The sequence below is a fragment of the Notolepis coatsorum genome (assembly GCF_963971535.1).
Source record: "Notolepis coatsorum genome assembly, chromosome: 2".
Lineage (NCBI taxonomy): Eukaryota > Metazoa > Chordata > Actinopteri > Aulopiformes > Paralepididae > Notolepis > Notolepis coatsorum.
In genome coordinates this window covers 153,016,455-153,038,121 of record NC_140166.1, presented here as the reverse complement: position 1 = coordinate 153,038,121, position 21,667 = coordinate 153,016,455, and the positions used below count along the sequence as shown (strand labels likewise).

At 49.1% G+C, this 21,667-nt stretch overlaps 1 protein-coding gene across 1 annotated transcript in view; it reads left to right on the top strand.

Moving 5' to 3' along the window:
- Positions 1-6,659: 6,659 nt before the first annotated feature.
- Positions 6,660-21,667, top strand: part of LOC311223576 (thiamine transporter 2-like) — a gene marked incomplete at both ends in the record, with an annotated part of 108,774 nt that continues 93,766 nt past the window's right edge. Inside the window, 4 exons of the mRNA XM_084308355.1 lie at positions 6,660-6,703; positions 7,415-7,431; positions 15,198-15,277; positions 17,953-18,025. Of these exons, the coding sequence (XP_084164481.1) occupies positions 6,660-6,703; positions 7,415-7,431; positions 15,198-15,277; positions 17,953-18,025 (214 nt within the window). The remainder of the gene's footprint in view (positions 6,704-7,414; positions 7,432-15,197; positions 15,278-17,952; positions 18,026-21,667) is intronic.

Here is a 21,667-nt window from a genome sequence, read left to right as displayed (position 1 = left end):
TCGAACCACTCCCGAAATACTTGGACGCCATCCGGGACTTCCCTACACCGGGCTCCACGACGGATATCAGGAGCTGGTTCGGCCTTGTTAACCAGGTGGCTAACTATGCCCAGCTGCGTGACACGATGGCTCCATTCAAGCCATTCCTCAGCCCACGTTGTGTGTTCCGATGGTCCCCCGCTCTGGAGGAGGCCTTCCAGACGTCCAAGCAGGCCATAATTGGGGCCATCCGTGAGGGCGTGGAGATCTACGACATGCAGAAGCGTACCTGCCTCCGCCCTGACTGGTCCAAGCTCGGCATTGGCTACTTCCTGCTCCAGCAACACTGTCACTGTGCCTCGGGCATACCGGACTGCTGCTCAGGAGGATGGAGGATCACCCTCGCGGGGTCGCGTTTCCTGTCCCCTGCGGAGCAGCGTTATGCGGCTGTCGAAGGAGAGGCCCTGGCCGTGGCCTGGGGTCTGGAACAGACGCGGTACTTCACGCAGGGGTCCGACAACCTCGTCGTGGTCACCGACCACGAGCTGCTGGTGAAGATATTTGGCGACCGCACGCTGGATGAGATTACGAACTCGCGTCTATTTAGACTCAAGCAGCGCACACTCCCGTGGCGCTTTGACATTGTGCATCTGCCTGGCAAGAGCAACTATGCCGCTGACGCCACTTCAAGGCACCCTTCCCCCTCTGGCTCGACGAACGGCATATCACTGTGGCTGCCGAGCGAGCCTGACGCCGTGGAGTCAGCACTCATGGCCTCCATCCGTGACGATGCACGAGAGCTCGGTGCCGTCTCTTGGCCCCTCCTCGCACGGGAGACAGCGGCTGACGAGGGCCTTGGCCACCTCCTCCGCCTCATCGAGCAGGAGGGTGGGATTGACGTCAACGACCCCGCCCTGGCGAGCCTGTCATCAGTCTGTGAGTCCGTCTACGCACAGGACGGCGTTCTGCTCTATCAGGACCGCGTCGTGGTTCCCCCATCCCTCCGTGAGAGAGTCCTTCGGCATCTCCACGCCGCCCACCAGGGGACTTCAGCGATGGGGCAGCATGCCCGAGCGATAGTCTACTGGCCCGGGATGTCAGGGGACATTCAAGCCACCAGGGACGGGTGTGCAGACTGCAACCGCAATGCTCCGTCACAGGCGGCTACACCCCCCCTGCCATCATCACCCCCATCCACTCCGTTCGAGGCGGTGTTCGCGGACTTCTTCGACTATGGGGGCCGCCACTACCTAGTTGTCGGGGACCGGCTCTCGGGCTGGGTGGAGGTCCTGAGCTCTACGGCTGGTACTGCCCTGGCAGGCTCAGCAGGCCTGGTCCAACACCTCCGTTCGTTCTTCGCCACCTTCGGCGTACCGGAGGAGCTCTCAAGCGACGGCGGTCCGGAATTCAAGGCGAGCCACACTGAGGACTTCCTCCGCCTATGGCACGTCAAGCACCGCGTGTCCTCCGTCAGCTTTCCGCAGTCGAACGGGAGGGCAGAAGTGGCGGTGAAGGCTGCTAAGCGCCTCCTGATGACCAACACCGGCCCGTCGGGCAGCCTTGATCAGGACCGCTTCCTGCGCGCGATGCTGCAGTTGAGAAACACACCTGACCCCGACTGCAACCTCTCGCCAGCGCAGATCATCTTCGGCCGCCCCCTTCGGGGCTCGCTCTCCTTCGTGAACCGCCTCGAGAAGTTCTCGAACCCGCATATCCGCCTGCTGTGGCGCGAGGCATGGGCGGCTAAGGAGGACGCCCTTCGGACCCGTATGTCCCGTACCACCGAGTCTCTGGGGACTCACTCAAGACCGCTCCGCCCGTTGGCACTCGGCGAGAGAGTATTCCTCCAGAACCAGCAGGGCCCGAGCCCTCACAAATGGGACAGGTCGGGTGTGGTGGTGGAGTCACTGGGCCACGAGCAGTATCGGGTCAGGGTCGACGGTTCGGGACGTCTGACATTGCGCAACCGGCGTTTCCTCCGCGCCTACACACCGGCCACACCCTGCGCCCATCAGCAGTCGGCTGCGCCGTCGCCGCCACCTGCTGCCCTGGGACGCCTGCCCCCACCCGTTGTGCCCACCCTGGCCCCCACCCGTCAGCCCCCGCCCGCGGTGCCCCAGGGGTTTACTCAGCAGCCGGCTGATGGGCTCCGCGACGCGGCTATGGGCGCCTTCCCTACGGCGCCTGCAGATGAGGCGGCCTCTGACCTCACCGCTCCTGCCGGTGCCTTCCTGGGCACGCCGCTCCCGGTGCCGCGGTCGCCACCGACGCTGCCCCTGCCTACTCGGCCGGGCCGCGTGAGGAGGCCGCCTGCACGCTACGAGCCCGAGTCCGGCAGCTGGATACAGGATTTAGACCGTTAATCTATTCCGACCCTTAGCTTTCCGGTCTGGGGGGGATGAAGAGTTTATCGCCGGCCACTAGAGGGCAGCGTCTTACCAGCATCCAACCGGATATGCCGTGCACTACGCTGAGCGGACATTTTAGTTGTCATTCTTCACTTCGCCTCCTGCAGAGACGTTCGTTCATCATTCATGTGAGATGCTCTGCTGTTCATACATATTATATATTATATTATATATGCATTATATAGATATATATATTTATGTGTTACTATAGTGTGATTGTGTATTCAGGATATACTTTGTCAGCTGACTGTGCTGTCTGTGTCTGTTTCAGGGTGTCTTCATCTTTGTCTTTTATTAAATACTGAAACTGACATTGAGGAGTGTGTTTCTTCAGTACAGACCCTATTGTCAGGGTCACCAGCAGTGACAGCTCTGGTCAATGAGATCCAATCTCTGTGGACGAAGCAAGCCATCGTCGTGGCGTTTTCCTCCCGGTATTCTCTGGTGCCTGAGAAATCGGGAGGGGGGGGGGGGGTGTCAGACCCATGCTGGACCTGTCCCATGGGAAGGTTCAGCATTTTTTGGATCGTCTCCTACCTGTTGAACACTGTCAGGTGGGGGTCTGGTTCTCCTCCATAGACCTGTAGGATGCGTGTTCGCATCCCCGATCTTCCATCCTAGGGCTTACCTACGCTTCCTTTGCAGGGTTAGCGTATGAGTACCAGAGGCTGCCGTTCGGTTTTTCTCTGGCTCCCCACATCTTCACCAAGTGCGTGGAGGCCGCACTGGGGCCTCTGCGTCGTCAGGGGTTACGAAGTTTATTCTGCCCTGACGACGTTTTGGTCCTTGGCGGTCAAGGTGGATCGTCAGGTCTCGTACCAGGCAGGTTCCTACCAGCCTGGGGTTTGCTGTAGACTGGAAGTAGAGTACTCCTATTCCCAGTCAACGGGTGGAGTGTTATGGGCATCCCTCTCAGAGCGTGTTGTCGACACGCTCGGGAGGTTCCGTCCTAAGACGGTTACGGCGCTGTGCGTGATACGCCTGCTCGGTATGATGGCATCTGCTCATTCCGTGGTCCCTCTTGGCCTCCTCTTCACCCCAGTAGGGGGTTACGGAGGTGGATTTTCCAGTATGGAAATAGACCCGGTGAGAGCAAGTGGAAGCGGCTAAGGTTCCCGTGTCAGTACTGGGGGACCTCGCCCCTGGGGAGGGCCTGGGGTCCTCACCAGGGGGGTCCCCATGGGCAGTAGGCTGTCACACGTTACGTTTTTCACCGACGCCTCCCTCGCTGGAGACACGTCGGGCCAACGCAGTAGGGGGCAGCTGGCAAGCCATGCTGCCCGGTCTGCGCTACGTTCAATGTGTTGGTATTGAAAGCGGTCCTTCTGGTCCTCAAACGGTGTTGATCAGGACGGACAATACGACGTCAGTGTTGTATATCGACAGACAGGGAGGAGTACGCTCCCCCTGTCTGCACCGGGCGGCTGGCTAGGGGCGTTCTCCATCTGCGCGGCCTGAGGGCTCTCCACATCCCAGACAGGGTGAATGTGGGTACAGGTGTAATGTCGCGGGCGGTCCTCACTCTGACAGGTGGGGATTACGTCCGGACATAGTCAGGCAGGTCTGGGACCGATGCCATGCAGCCTGGGATTCTTTCCCCGATACATCTGTTAGGTCAGTTGTTGGGGCGGGTACGTTGAGGAGCGCAGGTCCTTGATCCTGATTGCGCCGGACCGGGGCGCAGCTGTGTGGTTCCCGGTCCTGATCCAGCTCTTGGTATCCCGTCATGGCTTGTTCCTTGGTCATCGCGGGCCCTCTCTCAAGCACATGGGTCTCTGTGTTAGTTCCCTGTGCTGGGCCAGCTGCTGGTGGGTTGGCTGGGGAGAGGGTGAGTCTGGAGAGGATGGATCCTTCTGTGGTTGGTACCATCCGGAACGCGCATGCTCCCTCCACTATCGCGGGTTACACGGGTAGGTGGCGTATTTTCCAAGAGTGGTGTAAGGCCACCCTCTTGTGAAGCGTTTCCTGCTTGGCGTTCGACGCCTTAAGCCGGTGAAACGCTCTTTGGCTCCGAGCTGGGATGTTCAATTGGTCCTCGTCGGTTGTCCTTGGCCCCGTTTGAGCCTCTTGAGCAAGCACTGTTGGAACGGCTGTCGTTCAAGACTGCGTTCTTGCTGGCCATCACCTCCGCTAAACGCGTGGGTGTACTTTGTGCTCTCTCGTTCCGATAGCGGTGCCACTCTGCGGCCTAATCCAGCCTTTGTGGCTAAAAATATTCAGAGTGCTTTCCGCTCCAGGGATATTATGGTTCAGGCATTTCATCCGCCTCCTCACGCTAGTGAGTTGGAGGCGGGCCTTCACCTGTCATGTCCGGTCCGGGCTTTGAGGGTTTACCTCAGCCATACTCAGGGCCTCAGGGCTACCGATCAGCTCTTTGTCTGTTACGGTGGCTCTCGTGCTGGTAAGGCACTGTCGAAACAGCGCCTGTCCCATTGGTTGTGCGAGGGCATTGCCCTTTGCTACACGTTGGCCGGGCTGGCTCCCCCTGGGGGCGTCAGGGCGCACTCGACTCGTGGGGTGGCGGCCTCTGCCGCTCTCCTGGGTGGGGCCTCGGTGGAGGACATCTGTGCTGCGGCTTCATGGTCCTCACCGGGTCCCTTCGTAAGGTTTTACCTCATGGACATGACCGGGGGTTCTGTCTCCCAGGCGGTTCTGAGGTCTGTGGCCTCTCCTGCTTCCCGTCCTTTGGTGGGGTAGCAGGCGTGTGTGGGTGTGGGCCACAATGTGTTGTGTCACACGTGGTTCCGCCTGTGCTGTGCGTTCAAGAGGTTCTAGTTCCCTCTTGTTCGCACTCGGGTGGAGTTGACTGCCGCACCCTCTTCATTAGGAAGAGTGGGGTGACGGGACGCGTGTAGCTTATTGCCAGCGGAAGAGTGCAAGAATGCTTCCGCATTCGTCACCGACGCCCATGTGACCGCGGCAGCGCGAGAGAGCGGCAGTGCGGAAATAGGCTGTCTATTGCCATTCTCTAAGACAAACTCTAACCTTAACCAGCTCCTTAACAGCGCCTAAACTTAACCCTTCTAACCGTAACCAACTCCGAAACAATGCCTAACCTTAACCTTAACCATGCCTAACCTTAACCTTAACCATAGAAAGAATATTGCCATTCTCTAAGACAAACTCTAACCTTAACCAGCTCCTTAACAGCGCCTAAACTTAACCCTTCTAACCTTAACCAACTCCGAAACAATGCCTAACCTTAACCATAACCTTAAGCATGCCTAACCTTAACTGGCGAAAGAATACACGTTAAAAAAAAAAAAAAAAAAAAAAATTTATGGGATTCGAACTTGTCACCAACGGACCGCAGGACCGCAGCGGTGCCAGGTGAGCTTCGAATGAAAATCATTGCGGATTACGGCTACATAATGCCGCAAGCTCTGCCGCTCCGCTGCCGCGGGGCGTGTCGCAGCCAATCAAGGAAAACGCGGAAGCACTCGGCAGCACTCCTCCGCTGGCAATAAGCAATAAGCTGACGGGACTGATGTGGGCTTACGGGTCCTCAGGGGGTGCATTTGTCGGGCCTTGCGTCTGCTCTACCCCATATCTCGGTATGGCTTAAGAGCGGTACTGGCTAAGCGTCCCGCTCTTAGCGTGCCCTGAGTTCCCTTGGGGAAACTTTTCTTTGGAAACGATTTTCCAAGGAAGAGTGAGTGGTGACAACGCCTAGTACTATATAGTACGTCAGTAGGGCGGGGCCTGGCAGGTGCTGGGTGTATTGGTTTTTATTTGTTGATGGAGTACACTAGGTACATGAGATGAGGTATATCTCGGTATGGCTTAAGAGCGGGACGCTTAGCCAGTACTCATATAACTAGGTTATATACATAACCTATCGATAACCCTTTCACTGCTACACGACAAATGGTTAACCCTTTCACTACCACACTACAGAAGGTTAACCCTTTCACTACCACACTACAGAAGGTTAACCCTTTCACTGCCACACTACATATGTTTAACCCTTTCACTACCACACTACTCATTAACCCTTTCACTATCACACTACAGATGGTTAACCCTTTCACTACCACACTACAGACGGTTAACCCTTTCACTACTGCACTACCGACGGTTAACCATCTCTGTAGTGTGGTAGTGAAAGGGTTAACCTTCTGTAGTGTGGTAGTGAAAGGGTTAAGGACTGTTGGAGTTCATTCCATCAGCTAGGGACTAGAATGTAGAATGCAACTCCATTTGTTGCAGTGATGAATTACACTGATCCAAAACAAACAGTTATGGCTCTGTGACTTCAGTTATTGGACAACAATGGAGTTCTATGACTTCCGGATTGGCTGGACCGACCGCTACTTGTAAGTAGAAGAAATGCATTATTGTTTTTTGTTGGTCTTTTTTCATAGACCATGTTGACAGTAAGAATGCCACTGTATTTTGGTAAAGATTCTCTTTACATCCCGACAGCGTCTCTCTGTGACTGTCGCAGGGCAGGCCTTGTAAATCAACCAATACAAAATCTCAGGGTGTCTGAATCCTCAACCAATCAGAGTTCCGCTTGACCTGCCAAGTACGGTGTTCCCGGCTCACACAGGAACACTAACACCACCACCTTGTTCCTCGTCAAAACCTGCCAAATCTATTTTTCTTTCTTTTCTTCTTTAGAATTATTTTTTTAAATCTATCTCAAAGCTACCGGTGCCTCTGGGAGTCTCTGGTGAAACCTTTGGTGTGTTGCGCAGCTATAGTTCGCTCTATTTACAAGTGAGTAGAAGAGGTATTGGTTTCGGTCTCTTCGTAGGCCAATGTTGACAATACAAGACAGAAATAAAATGGCGTGATCCTTCAGTGCACTGAGGTTTGTGTCTGTGAAGCTCTCACACACCACTGTACCTTGCACACCGAGGCTAACTGGCCCTCGTTGTCAATGCCGACGCCTCACCCCAAAAGCTCACATTTATTTATAAGTCCATTCTTGGTACGCTGCCCTCCTATCTGTGCACTTTCATATCACGCAACGCTGGCAGCCACAGCCTCCTCTGACCTGTGCTTATTATCCGTGCCTCAAGGTTCCGCACAGAACTAGGTGAGTTTGCTTTTAGGCATTCCGCTCCCTCCTCCTGGAATACACTCTGAGCTAACTCGCGGGCTGGAAAATCTGATTACTTTTAATGAATTTAAAACATTAATGAAAAAGAGCCGGAGCTCGGTCTTGTGTTTTCTGAATATCTCGCTTCCTTTAATAACCATGGCCCTGAACACTTGACTTTGAATGTGTTTCGTATGATGTGATTCTACTCATGTATTCTGTATTTGTTTTGTGTAGCAGGGCTCTTTAACGTTAGGTTATGACTATAACCAAGTTCTGTTAGTATAGCGAAGCTCGGCATCGCTCTCTGCACTATCTCGCATATGTGCACGCGCACTGAATAAAGACCACAATGTACCTTTAATCCCAATATTCGTCTGACCACACCCCTATCAGCTTACCCATATAAGCAGGGGTGGGGCCACCCACTCGCCTCCTTCCCAAGCTTTCGCCACAAGGCGAGGTCAAAGGCTGCAGCGGCGTCGGATGCCGAGCTTCGCTATACTAACAGAACTTGGTTATAGTCATAACCTAACGTTCTGTATCGTATCGCTCTCGCTCGGCATCGCTCTCTGCACAAGGGAGGCCGAGCGAGAGCCAACGGCCGACAAATACACCCCGCTGACAGCCCCCCACAAACCATCAGAACAGGGAGGGCCGAGCCCCCCCGACCCACCCTAATGGCGGGCACCCCCCCTATTAGGGGCTTCACGGGAGGGCGACGGACCCGACCGTGCGAAGAGGCACTCAAGCAACTCAACGCACAGGGTGAGCAGACCGTGGCTTGACCCCACGACTACACACACGCACAACCCGCATGCCACCCGGGAACGAACGGAGGAACAACCTCGTTACTGCCCCCAGAATCACGGGGTCAAGGGAAAACCCAACCCCGTGGCAAGGCCGTAGCAGCGGAGCGCGAAGGAAGACCCAGACCCACCAAAAGGACTGGACTCCCTGGAATGGGGGCCCGGAGAAGTCCATGATGCCAGCATCAAGACCCCACCAGGTGGGCACGTAGTGCCCCGCCCCCCACATCGCCAGCGTATTCGGACAAAGGCCCCTCAGTTACTGCACCTGGTATTCCCAGGCGGTATCCCAACCAAGTACTAACCAGGCCAGAACCTGCTTAGCTTCCGAGATCGGACGAGATCGGGCGTGTTCAGGTCGGTATGGCGTAAGCCGAGCGGGCCCCGTCCCCCCAACAGTACACCGCCTGGCACACTGACCCTGCAGAACAGACAGTCAGCATGGCCGTAAGCACACAAAAAAGGTTAACCAACGGAAGCAGGCAGCGCACCGGGGAAAAACCAGGCAACAGGCTGTTAACCCTAGCCTGGAGACTGCGGACGAGACAGGCGCCAGAGGGGACAGCTGAACACAGCTGCCCCGGCGGAAGGGGCGTATGCTGGCGTTGTTGCATGACCAAGCCTCCATTTAAAAACCCCCACCCAGAGGGGTCGAGGCAGAGAAGGCTGACACGATTGGCAGACGTCATGAACGTGCAGGGGCACCCTCAAACGGTGAACCCGGGAGTTGACACTGCACCAACACACCAGGGAATCAACCACCTCGGTGTTACCCAATGCGGTGGTTGTTCCTATAACCCCTCAAGAAAAAACTCCAAAACACACCTGCGGGTATACACCGGCTATACCGCAGTACAAGTGTTTCAGTTTCCAAAAAGGGTTAACCCAGGCCTACGGGTCGCAAACATCACTTCGGACCGGGCCTGGCGGTACGGGAAGCACAGGGTCACCAGAGGAGGTCAAAAAACCACCCCCACAGGCCCCTCTTCGCCATGCGTGAGAGAGGAGCGAAAAATAATGGAGAACCAGCCCCTAAGCACACCGTACTTGGTATTCCCAGGCGGTCTCCCAACCAAGTACTAACCAGGACCAACCTGCGTAGCGGCCGAGATCCGACGAGATCGAGCGCGTACAGAATGGCATGGCTGTAAGCCATGACGACAGTGCTGAGTAAAAACATACCCAACCAGGGTCTCCATAGCGCTTAACCCTGTGACACCCAGACCGACCTGGCATTTTTCCCCCTGAAAAAAGCCCAAGTCCCTCAGGGTACCAGAACAGCAGATCTGCATCCCCGGCGGACAACGGGTTCAACTGATCTGGACCAGCGTGACCAGAACCAGTCCCGTGCCCTAACCACGCCGACATGCCTACTCCAGGAGAAGGGCAGATATGCGTGTTGATCTTAACATGAAAATAAGGCGCCACCCAGACGTTCGGACGAACCGCGCCTGGTGGCCCACCCCAAGGGCGTGAGACCCCACCACATATGTTCAGATCCATCCCGTCATCATCCCCCAGACATGAACGAGAATCCGTCGACAACCCACCCAGGTCATGGGATGTGGTCGTCGGAAGAGGAAAAACCCCCATCTCAGTTGCTTTATAAAAACGCTGTTTCAACCACAAGCAACCAAGGCGTGCCAGTCAATCGCCTGTTTACAGCGAGCTAGCACTATACGTGCGTCGGGACACACCCCCATCAATGAACAGGCTATTTAGACCTGTCATTGAATCCCCAAGGCGCCCAGGGGAACGACAAGAGGGGTGTGACACTCCCTAACTCCAACACTTCTGGAATAGAAAGAAGGAAGCATCAACAGTATGTATCCCAGTCTACACAGCCGGGGTAAAAAATGTTCACATTTTTACATCCCACCACCCTCCCATAGGAAAGAGACGGGGATCCCCAGAGAGACTTCCCACGCGAGCTGTACAGATTGAAAAGAATATATTGCACCTTGAGCCATGTAAAAAACTGGTTTTAGTGCCTCCGGGGAAGAGGCACTGAACCCATACACACTCAATAAACGAATTGAATCGAATATACATACAATAGAAAAGGACCCTTCTAGAGGGTCCACTCACTTTGACAATCTGAGGAGGAAGGCTCTGTACTCTGATGGAGGCTTCCTCACATGGAAGAAGGAGTCCGAACTCACAGAAGGCCTGAATAGGCGCTTGGTGAGGAGGAGCCCTGACCACCCCCCCTGAAAACAGATCCATCACATGGACCTGAACAGCACACGGAAGTCCTACCAACAGAGACGCGCACGGTGACGTACTCTATGGCGGGGGAATTCCTGCGGTGCACACGCCCAATATACCAGGCCGTAGGACCAGGAACTCCCTCCCCCCCCCCCCCCCTGTAACGTGCCGAACCGCCACATGACGGGAACCTTGAAGGACAGGGGGTGTACCCCTGACCGACAGAACAATGGGGAGAGGAAAGGTTACCAGTTCACCCCTTTATGACCCCACACCCATGATACGATGTAACGACAAAAAGAGAATATGACACAGTCATAGTCAGCTCTATGAAGCGTTTCACAGCTCCACACAGCGCATGAGCTAACCTGCTATCTGATTTTTACTAAGGAAAAACACAGAATAGAGAGGGCCCTAAGAACCCCGGTCCAACATACACATGTGCTTCTGTGGCCAGTACAACCCAGTTGTAGGTCACATGACACACACAACCCATCATCACCTACAAAAAATGGCAAAAAACACTCAACAGAGGAACGCCGTTTTTTTCACAATGAGAGAATACATCATTCTTGATTAGTATCGACCACAGGCCTTGCTAAGCACACATGACAGCAACCAAACCAATTTCCCTTTAGGAAATAAGTTTCTCCAGCAGATTTAGCACAACCTCAGCAATCAAGCTAAGAGTTACATCGTATCCCTACCACACAAAAGACACAATTAATGCACAACATGTCTGATAGGAGGATGAAAAAGTCCCCAGGGAACCGGGGGGGAAACACAATCCTCCTATTTTACCCTCAATACGGCCAGTTAAAACAGGAAAACCTGTTAATGTGTGAACACACTGTTCATTGTCATTACAGTCTGAGAAAGAACATTCTTTTACTCACTTGTCACCAAGCATAGCTTCATAGGTTAGTTACCTTAGTTGTGAGTACACGGTTAAACACCATGATGTTTCTCACACAACAACCAGATCATTACATCCCGATTTGCACGGAGAAGCTACTGCCAGTGACAAAAAACAGCTCACACATAACCCGCAACGTATCCTAAATGCATTGCAACAACACACGTTTTGGGAAAAAACACCGTTATTCACAATACATTTAGCAAAGTAAAACCAGAAGACGTGTTATGAGGTCTGGTCAACCCCGTTCCTACCCGGAACGCAGATCAGCGAAGTGCAGTCACAGACACCGTAGGAACACAGCCGCTCCTGTGTTGTCCGAACTGGGTAGCGTCACCGCCCCAACCCGTACTACAGTCCCCCGTTGATGCAACCTTGCCGTCCAGGCTCAGGGCAGGGTCGACGAAACATCCCCTGTCAAGGATGACGTCGTAGTCAAGAGTGTAAAACATGTTAAAATCAAAGCACGTTCAACAGAATAGCATCAAGCTAACGGCCGCTCCAACCGTTCGGGCGCTACTGCTCCTGCTCGCGAGACGCCGAGCTAACGGCGCACGCGACCAGAAGCGAGCTCACGGCGGCGCGCGAGAAGCCAAAGCTACCCCGCGCCAGGCCATGGCCTATAGCAGCAAGCTAACGTTACCTAGCGATAGCCAAGCTCAGGGACCTGGGCTTGGGCTATGACCTCTGCCAGTGGGTCTTGGACTTCCTGACTGGCAGACCCCAGGTGGTGAGAGCAGGCAACTGCACCTCCTCATCCATCACCCTCAACATAGGGGCCCCCCAGGGCTGTGTTCTGAGTCCCCTCCTCTACTCCCTGTACACACACGACTGTGTGGCTCAGCGGAGTAGCAATACAATCGTCAAATTTGCTGACGACACAGTGGTGGTGGGCCTGATCTCTGCCAACGACGAGAGGGCCTACCTGGAAGAGGTCAAGGTCCTGGCGGGATGGTGCCAGGAAAACAGCCTCTCCCTGAACGTCAGCAAAACAAAGGAGATGATTGTGGACTTCAGGAGGTCGGGGGTCAAGGACTACAGCCCCCTCAGCATCGACGGGGCACCGGTTGAGAGAGTCAACAGCTTCAAGTACCTCGGAGCCCACATATCCGAGGACTTGAAATGGACCATACACATTAACAGTGTGGTGAAGAAGGCACGACAACGCCTCTACTTCCTCAGGCGCCTAAGGAAGTTCCAAGTCAGCCAGAAGATCCTTAAGAACTTCTACTCATGTACAATAGAGAGCATCTTGACCGGCAACATCACCTCCTGGTTTGGGAATAGCACTGCAAAAGACCAAAGCAGACTACAAAGAGTGACACGTTCAGCCGAACGCACAATTGGAGGGGGGCTCCCCACCCTCCAGAACATTTACAACAAGCGTTGCAAGGGGAAGGCTAAGAGAATTATTAAGGACTCGAGCCACCCGAACAACTGCCTCTTTGAACTGCTGCCGTCAGGCAAGCGACACAGGAGTCTCAAGGCGAGCACAGAAAGACTCAGAAGTAGCTTCTATCCCCAGGCCATCAGGCTGCTAAACGAACAATGAATGAACACTACACAACAACAACCACCAAACACACATAGCACACACATCCACACGCACACACTCACTTTAAACAAACACACTGTAGCACCCACTACACACACTTTATAGCACACACCCACTTTAAACAAACACACTGTAGCACCCACTCCCCACACTTTATATTTATGGATGAAGGATTGCACTACAACTCGTACACCTTACTGTAAATTGTACCTAAAATTGTACCTCATCCCATTTCTGCTTTGCACTAGATAGTACTGTACATTAGTACACTGCATAGTATTGTGTATTGTATATTATATGGTAACTCAGAACATTGTACATATGTCTATACCGAACAACTGTGACCTCATTCTTCTTCTAAATTCATGCTATATTATGTTATTATGTTATTTGATACTATCTTGTCTAGCACAGTCTCTGGAGCGTAACAGTAAGAAGCATTTTGTATGAAAGTATTCTGTACTTCTGTATGACAACTATTAAAGAACTTGAACTTGAACTTGATCACGACATGCTAGCACCGCAGCTAACAGCTGACTGGCTAACAGTAGACCCACTAACAGGCCATGCAGCGATCCCAGCAGGCTAACGCAGCAGTTAACAGCTGACTGGCTAACCGTAAGCTAAGCAGCTATCATCTGAACATGTAAACAATGACATAACACTCACCCAGACAGGCCGCCGTTCTGAACCTCTCCTCACTTTTTGAGAAAAAAGAGAAAACAAGATGTCAACACCGCTTCACAACGGTGATTTTACCAACACCCGACGGAATCAGCACAATACCAAACTGGCCTGTGTAGCTGACTTGAACACGGATCTGCCGCTATCGCACATCCATGCACATATCCCCTCGTGAAGGAATACTCTCATTTGGATATGAAAGATGGGGCCTTAACACGGTGACAGAGAGAATCCACTCGTCCAGAACACACAGGGATCACCAGTGTTAATGGTCGCGGCCCACTAGTTAAAACTATAATGGTCTTCAGACCAAGGCCTTCTGTCGCCTAGGTGGCTGAACAAAGGACCCTAGCCTGGGGCCGGTTTCCATAAACATTGTCAAGTAGCCCCCATAGCACTAACAGACAAGTGGAGCCTGCCAGCAAAACACTACTCACCCAACCTGGAACGCACCGCTTCTCACAACAGCGGCATGTCCGACAGTTCAGCTGTGGCCTGACAGGTTTCACCCCAACAAACACAGCAAGGAACTGCAGTTGAGAAGCATGCAGCGGCGTGCTCCCAATACGAAAACCGGTGGAGGATTTTTAGAATGATCAACATCTTCCAGACACTCCAGTACGAAGACAATATCGCCGTATTTTCTCGAAAATAGTGAGAGAGAAAATAAAGATATGATGTCAACGTATCCTTGTTTCCCAAAGCTGCTCCTAATCCTTTCTTCCAGCATGGTGTCAAGTGTGGGGATCTACCGAGGCACTTCTTCCTTGTGGTGAAAGCGAGAAGGAGGCGAGTGGGTGGCCCCACCCCTGCTTATATGGGTAAGCTGATAGGGGTGTGGTCAGACGAATATTGGGATTAAAGGTACATTGTGGTCTTTATTCAGTGCGCGTGCACATATGCGAGATAGTGCAGAGAGCGATGCCGAGCGAGAGCGATGCCGAGCGAGAGCGATACGATACAGAACTTTGATATATGAAACATTTAAAAAAAAGAATTAATTTACAATATTATCACAAAAAAAAATCTTTGAATTTTATTATATGTTTGATTCTTAATCTCAATGAGAATTACCTGGTTGGATAAAGGTTGATGATAATAAATTGAACAGCACATTGGCCTTTCTCTACTCTTAACCACAGTACTGTATATGTTAAAATGCCATTTCTCTGCATTTCTTAGGTGTATAATCTGATTACTTTTGATTAATTTAAAATCTTAATGAAAAAGCCAGAGTTGTCTGTGTTTCTGAATAAACCACTCCCTTTAATCCTGGCCCTGAACACTTGACCTTTAACGTATTCTCTATGATTCTACTAATTGATTCCGCTTATGCTGCCGTCTTGGCCAGTTCTCTCTCTCTCACAAGAGATATTCTTAATCTCAATGAGAATTACCTGGTTAAATAAAGGATAACAATAAAAATAATCCTTGAATTCCCCCATATGCACCGCACTCTCAGCGTTTGAAAGCGATCGTCCGTAAAAACACACGAGCAACGAGGAATAATGGACTGCGTTTCTACAGCAGAATACTAGTTAAGAGAGACAAACATCCTGAATCTCATTTTGTCTTTTGTGTTGACCTTCAGAGAGGGAGGAGGATGGGAGACCAGAGGCTCGCCACGTGCTCCGAGGCGGAGACAGAGGGACCGCTGACGACACCCCCCTCGTAACACATGCTAGCGCTGCTGGATACTTTAAATTACACACCGCGGTAATATACTCATCTCGGGGGGAAGGTTGCCCTGCATATTGCCTGGCTGTCGGGCGACTGAAGCTCCTTTAGTTTCGATGAATTAAAGAGACGAGATCTTTTGAGATTTTCGCGTTGATGACCGACGCGTGTGACATACTGTAAGATACACAAACTACTTCTCTCAGTGATCATGTTTCATTTTTGATCACTTCAGATGTATGGCAGTTTTACAATAGTAAGGCCATGACGTTAAGACATGACTAACAACAAATCAATGATTGTTAACACAGTAGTGGTACGTATGATGACAAGAAAATTATTGTATTGGAGAGACTGAATCAGCTGACTATTACTGAACTATTAAACGACCTAAGCTACTTGACAAACAGAACAATAATACTACTACTACTAATAATAATAATAATAATAATAATATATTTCATTTGTATAGCACCTTTCATACAAGAATTGCAGCCCACAGTGCTTCACAGCAGTCATAGATACAAAATAGACATACACATAAAATTAGCATAAGGTTGCCACAATTATACAGGAACAAAATGAGCAGAGAATTGACATTAAAAGCTCCCTGAAAAGTTGTAATAGATTTCTGTCATTAAAATTGATGAAAAATAATTAAATATCAAATTAAGAAACGAATTAAGAAGCAAGTAATAATAACAGAAGTTAGTTTCACCCATGTGTCCTCCTGGTCCCCTGCAGCTCGGTCCTGATCCCCACCATATACGGTGACCTTCGCTGACCTTTGACCTGAGAGTGTATTCTTTCTCCTCCATAACTGCCCAGGATACTGGGGTCTGTAGTCATATCATTGTACGTGCTGATCTTAATAATATAATGGAAGGTAGAATCAATATTATTGCGGGTTGGCCTTTTTTAGAAGTAGACCTTATAGCGCTGAGACAGGAGTAACATAATTGTTGATTGTGTGACTCATCTGTGGTCTCTGATTGATATCTGCAACATGGAGATCTAGTGAACTCCACAGGTGAGGTCAGAGGTCATCTAAGATGAACTAGGTGGAACGTTACAACCTGACACTATAGTGCACGAGTTGACAATTGACTGTAGTTGTCTCAACCAGGAGGAAATGATCTACTGTACATTACTAATGAAATATGGAGAAAGATTCTATAGTTCTATGGTGATTCCGGTCGCCTCAGTGTGAGCATATGTATTTATGAGATTCTATTAGGGGGTTTGAATGGGTTTCATGCACCACTGCAGTCATGGAACTCAAAGAGACCATTAACCCTTTCATTAAAGTAAAAGCTCCCATGGTAATCACCAAACCTGAGAGGGTGTCGTGGTTTCAGACCCCTGGCCTCTGGAACTGCATGTACTGCACCTCGGTTGGCTGGGAATTTAACCCTTGTGTGAAGTTAACATCTTTTTCATAAATTCTTATGGCTTCATTGTTTTAAAATCCCAATAATGTTGTGGGTCCACCAGACCAAGGCTTGAACAATGAAAACGTGAATGCCACACAAGGATTTGAACCTTCTCTCCTGTGTGTCTAACCCGATCCTCAATCTCCCTCACAGCCATCCTACTGTCTCACAAGACAAAGAGTTATGAGGTATTCACACAAGACGGCAACAATATCACGCCAATACGAACAATATTTGTTCTACTCCGTCTGGAAGCAACCCAGACCACACTCACGTTTGACAGGTGTTGGTGCTCGCTGCCAAGCAAACTAATAAACACTAAAAGGGCCCATAATCTTGCAATGTTGTTGTTGATCATAGATGCTGAACATGGCATAAGCAAATGTGAGCACCGCCTAATCAGGCACATTACTTGACGTGCATTTGAAATAGGAGTGCGTTAATCTGGAGCTGAGTGGTTCTCTGGGAGGCCTGGTGGAATGTTGTGTTCATTTTATTAGTTTACCAGACTGACAACCCTTCTCAAAGAGTGGGGTAGGGCACATTTTTGTGAAACCGTTTTGGTAATATTTGGTAAAATTCCCTTTAGATTAGATTAGATTAAAATGTATTGTCATCATACATCACAAGTACAGTACAACGCAAAGAAGTGCAAATGTAACAGTAAAGTGCAATAGTAATATACAATGTACAGGTGATTCAATATAAAGACACTGGTAGTAGTCATACTGGCAGCGTAACTAGTAAGAGTACAGATATATATATGTACAGATATAGATATTGTATCTACAGATATGTAAAAAGGACTATGTGCAGGTAAGTACAGACAGGTGTGGATAGATATATATATATATATATATATATATATATATATATATATATATATATATATATATATATATATATATATATATATATATATATATATATATATATATATATATATATATATATATATATATATATATATATATATATATATATATATATATATATATATATATATATATATATATATATATATATATACGGTGAGAATAAATATTATATATATATATAGGGTAGGCCTATATACAGCATTATTGTATATGTTATCATACAGAGTTGTGGGTTATATCTATGCAGGCGTATATAGTAAGTATATAGACAGATTATATGGTATATTTAGACAAGTATGGATATATGCTGTAAATATAAAAATATAAATGTAAATATGCGTCTCTGTGACTGTCGCAGGCCTGTAATCAGCCACTCCAAAATCCCAGGGTGTCTGAATCTTCAACCAATCAGATTGTCTCTGGCCTGCCAAGTGGGTCACATAGGAAGACTAACACCACCACGTGTTCCGCGTCACAAAAAGTACCAACAGTGTGAAAAACCTGCCAAATATTTTTGTTATATATATATTTAATATACATTTATATATATAATTCTTTGAAAAATCCATCTCAATGCTGCTGGTGCCTCTGGGAGACCTTTGGTGCTTGAAAAGTGATGCCGAGCTAGTTCTATTTCTGCACGGACAGGTGAGCAAGCTTACTGTACCTTTTAAAGGCACAGTCTGTGATTTATTCTTTTGACCGCATCATTGACTTCTGGCTTCCCATCGCTGCATGAATCCGCTTCAAGGTCCTTGACCTGGCATATCGTGCAGCGAGGGGAACGGCTCCCTCCTACCTCCGTTCAATGGTCTCCAACTACACACCCTCAAGACCCCTATGCTCTGAATCTTCTGGCCACCTGAGACCCACTCCCATCCAAGCTCCTGGGGGGTCATCAAAGAGAAGCCGGCTATTCCCGGTCCTCGCTCCACAATGGTGGAACGGGCTTCCCACCAGTGAGGACAGCCGAAACAACACCCAATGATACACGTGGACTAAAAACACACCTCTTCAATCAATATCTGAAATGAAGAAGGAAAAATAACAAAAAAACTACTAACTTTTTTACTGTCTTTTACTAGTATGTACTCTGCTACTAAGGAATCTACCTTGCCTATAATACTACCTGTGCTAATGCACTCAAGTTCGACACTGTTTGACGAATAATGTTACTTTCCCATAGCTGCCAGAGTTGTACCCTTCCTGCTGACTTGTTGTACAGAACTTGTAAGTCGCTTTGGACAGCTAAATGACTAAATTACACTAAGTGATATCAATGTTGGCTATATTTATGTCCCAGGGAGTTTGATCTGTAGATGTGAAATAGGCGTTTTGGAACTTTCTTTTGGAAGTCTCACTATAGATCAGTTTTACTGAAGTACAAACATTACCAACGTAGATAAACCCTTTTCAGACACAAAATACAGCAAATGCAATTGAAAACCTATTTTTACCTGCACATGTTTGACAGTGTATCATTTGTTCCTTTCATATTCAATTGAGAACATTTGTTTTTAATTATTCGTTTATGAATCTGATGATCAAATGTTTGTTTTTGGTATTTTATTTTTATTTTATGTTCAAGTAAAAAATAGGGAATGAAAGATCAGTGCCATGGGCCGAACTTGATCCTTATTCAATATGTGTGATTTGAGTGAAGAAGTTTGAGCAAGAAGTTATTGACTTCTTCGTGTTTATGTAGAACTATATCAAACCTGGAGGACGTGTGTATGGTTTCACTATATGCCCACTCACCATCCACTTGGAATGAGTCCAACATGAACACGCTTGAAGTGAACCAGCTTGAGAGACAACCACAGGCTACAGAGAGAGGGATAGACACCTACATGTAAGAAATACATGTCACAGTAGTTAAAATGTACTCAGAAATGTTTGGCTGAAGAAGTCTGTCACCAAAAAGAAATGTTTTTGGTTGATATATTAACTGGTTGTTTGTACATTTTACAATTAATGAACAATTATTGTACTTTTTTATGTGCGCAAATATGGTGGGGCACGTGCCAGATTGAATGGGCATGACGCCACTGCTTGAAAGCCACACACTACTATTATTAGATACGCACATTAGTCTGTTTAATATGCCATATACAGTTCCACAGTTATTGGAACAGCCATTCTGATGTTGGCCATAGACCAGTTTGCTGTATACGTCAGACTCAGTCTGCACGCGCATCAATGTGGCAAAAGGAACATAATCCTGGTCAGAAAAATGGGGCAGACTACAATATATTTGCATTTGTTAGCCATGCTAGGGCTCTAAACAATCAATCCATGCCAAAGCTAGATATGTAAAAGGTGAAAGACTCACACTCACAGCCATGCTGATTTGGCAAAATGACATCCAGCTGTTTTTGTTTGAAACAACTTTTAGTCAGGGGAGTGTCATGGTTTCTCCATAGAACGCACAATCGGAGGGGGGCTCCCCACCCTCCAGAACATTTACAACAAGTGGTGCAGGGGGAAGGCTAAGAGAATTATTAAGGACTCGAGCCACCCGAACAACTGCCTCTTTGAACTGCTGCGGTCAGGCAAGCGATACCGGAGTCTCAAGGCGAGCACAGAAAGACTCAGAAGAAGCTTCTATCCCCAGGCCATCAGGCTGCTTAACGAACAATGAACACTACACAACAACAACCATCAAACGCACATAGCACACACATCCACACGCACACACTCACTTTAAACAAACACACTGTAGCACCCACTCCCCACACTTTATAGCACACACTCACTTTAAACAAACACACTGTAGCACCCACTCCCCACACTTTATATTTATTGATGAAGGATTGCACTACAACTCGTACACCTTACTGTAAATTGTACCTAAATTGTACCTCATCCCATTTCTGCATTTCTGCTTTGCACTATATAATATTGTACATTAGTATACTGCATAGTATTGTATATTATATGGTAACTCAGTTACGTCTATTCTGCATCGAACATTGTACATATGTCTATACTGAACACTGTGACCTCATTTTCTACTTCTAATTTACATGCTACAGTATACTATGTTATTTGATACTATCTTGTCTAGCGTCTCTGGAGCGTAACAGTAAGAAGCATTTTGTATGAAAGTATTCTGTACTTCTGTATGACAACTATTAAAGAAACTTGAAACTTGAAACTTGCAACTAGACCCCCGTCCCCCGTCATATATTTTTTAGCGTAGCAGCTTGCGCAGGTAGAGGGCAACTTAGTCACGTGACTCACTCCAGTAAGCCATAATGAACGCAGACATCCAGGGATCGATTTGCATGATACTATCTCCCTCTGCCATATGCTGTAATCGTAAGCTACTTACTTTTCAATCGCAAATGCATCAAAAGGACAGACATTCTGCCAAGCACCCACAGTCGCTTCTTACAACAGGGTCATGCTTATCGGCAGATGCTAGATTCTCCTTCTCTCAGACCAAGGCTGTATTGCTTCTTGAAGAACACCAATGCTCTGGAGCCCTGTTCATAGTTCCAAGATATAGCGCTGGTCTGAGTTCCTTAGTCAGAAACACACACACACACGCGCGTGCACGCACACACACACACACGCGCGCGTGCGCACGCACACACACACACACACACACACACACACACACACACACACACACACACACACACACACACACACACACACACACACACACACACACACACACACACACACACACACACACACACACACACATACAGTGGCGGTTGGAATGCCCCACGGGTCCTGAGGCGAGATTGACAGCTCGCCCCCCCCCCCCCCCCCCCCCCCCCACACACACACACACACCACCCGGAACCCGGGACATCCCTCCCTCCTCCCACGTGTGCGCAACACGCACGTTAATAAGAACGCTTCAATAAGGATGTACACACTGAAAATCGTTTAATGGTCCACTCCAAAACTGTGGAAATATATAGGTCTATGACTCTATGATATATCTATTCTAGGCCTATGTGTTTGCCAGAAAGGTCCATTGAAACAGAATAGACATTCATATATAGTAATTAGGCCTATTAGCCTATATGTGTCCATCAACTTAAAGTCACGGAGCA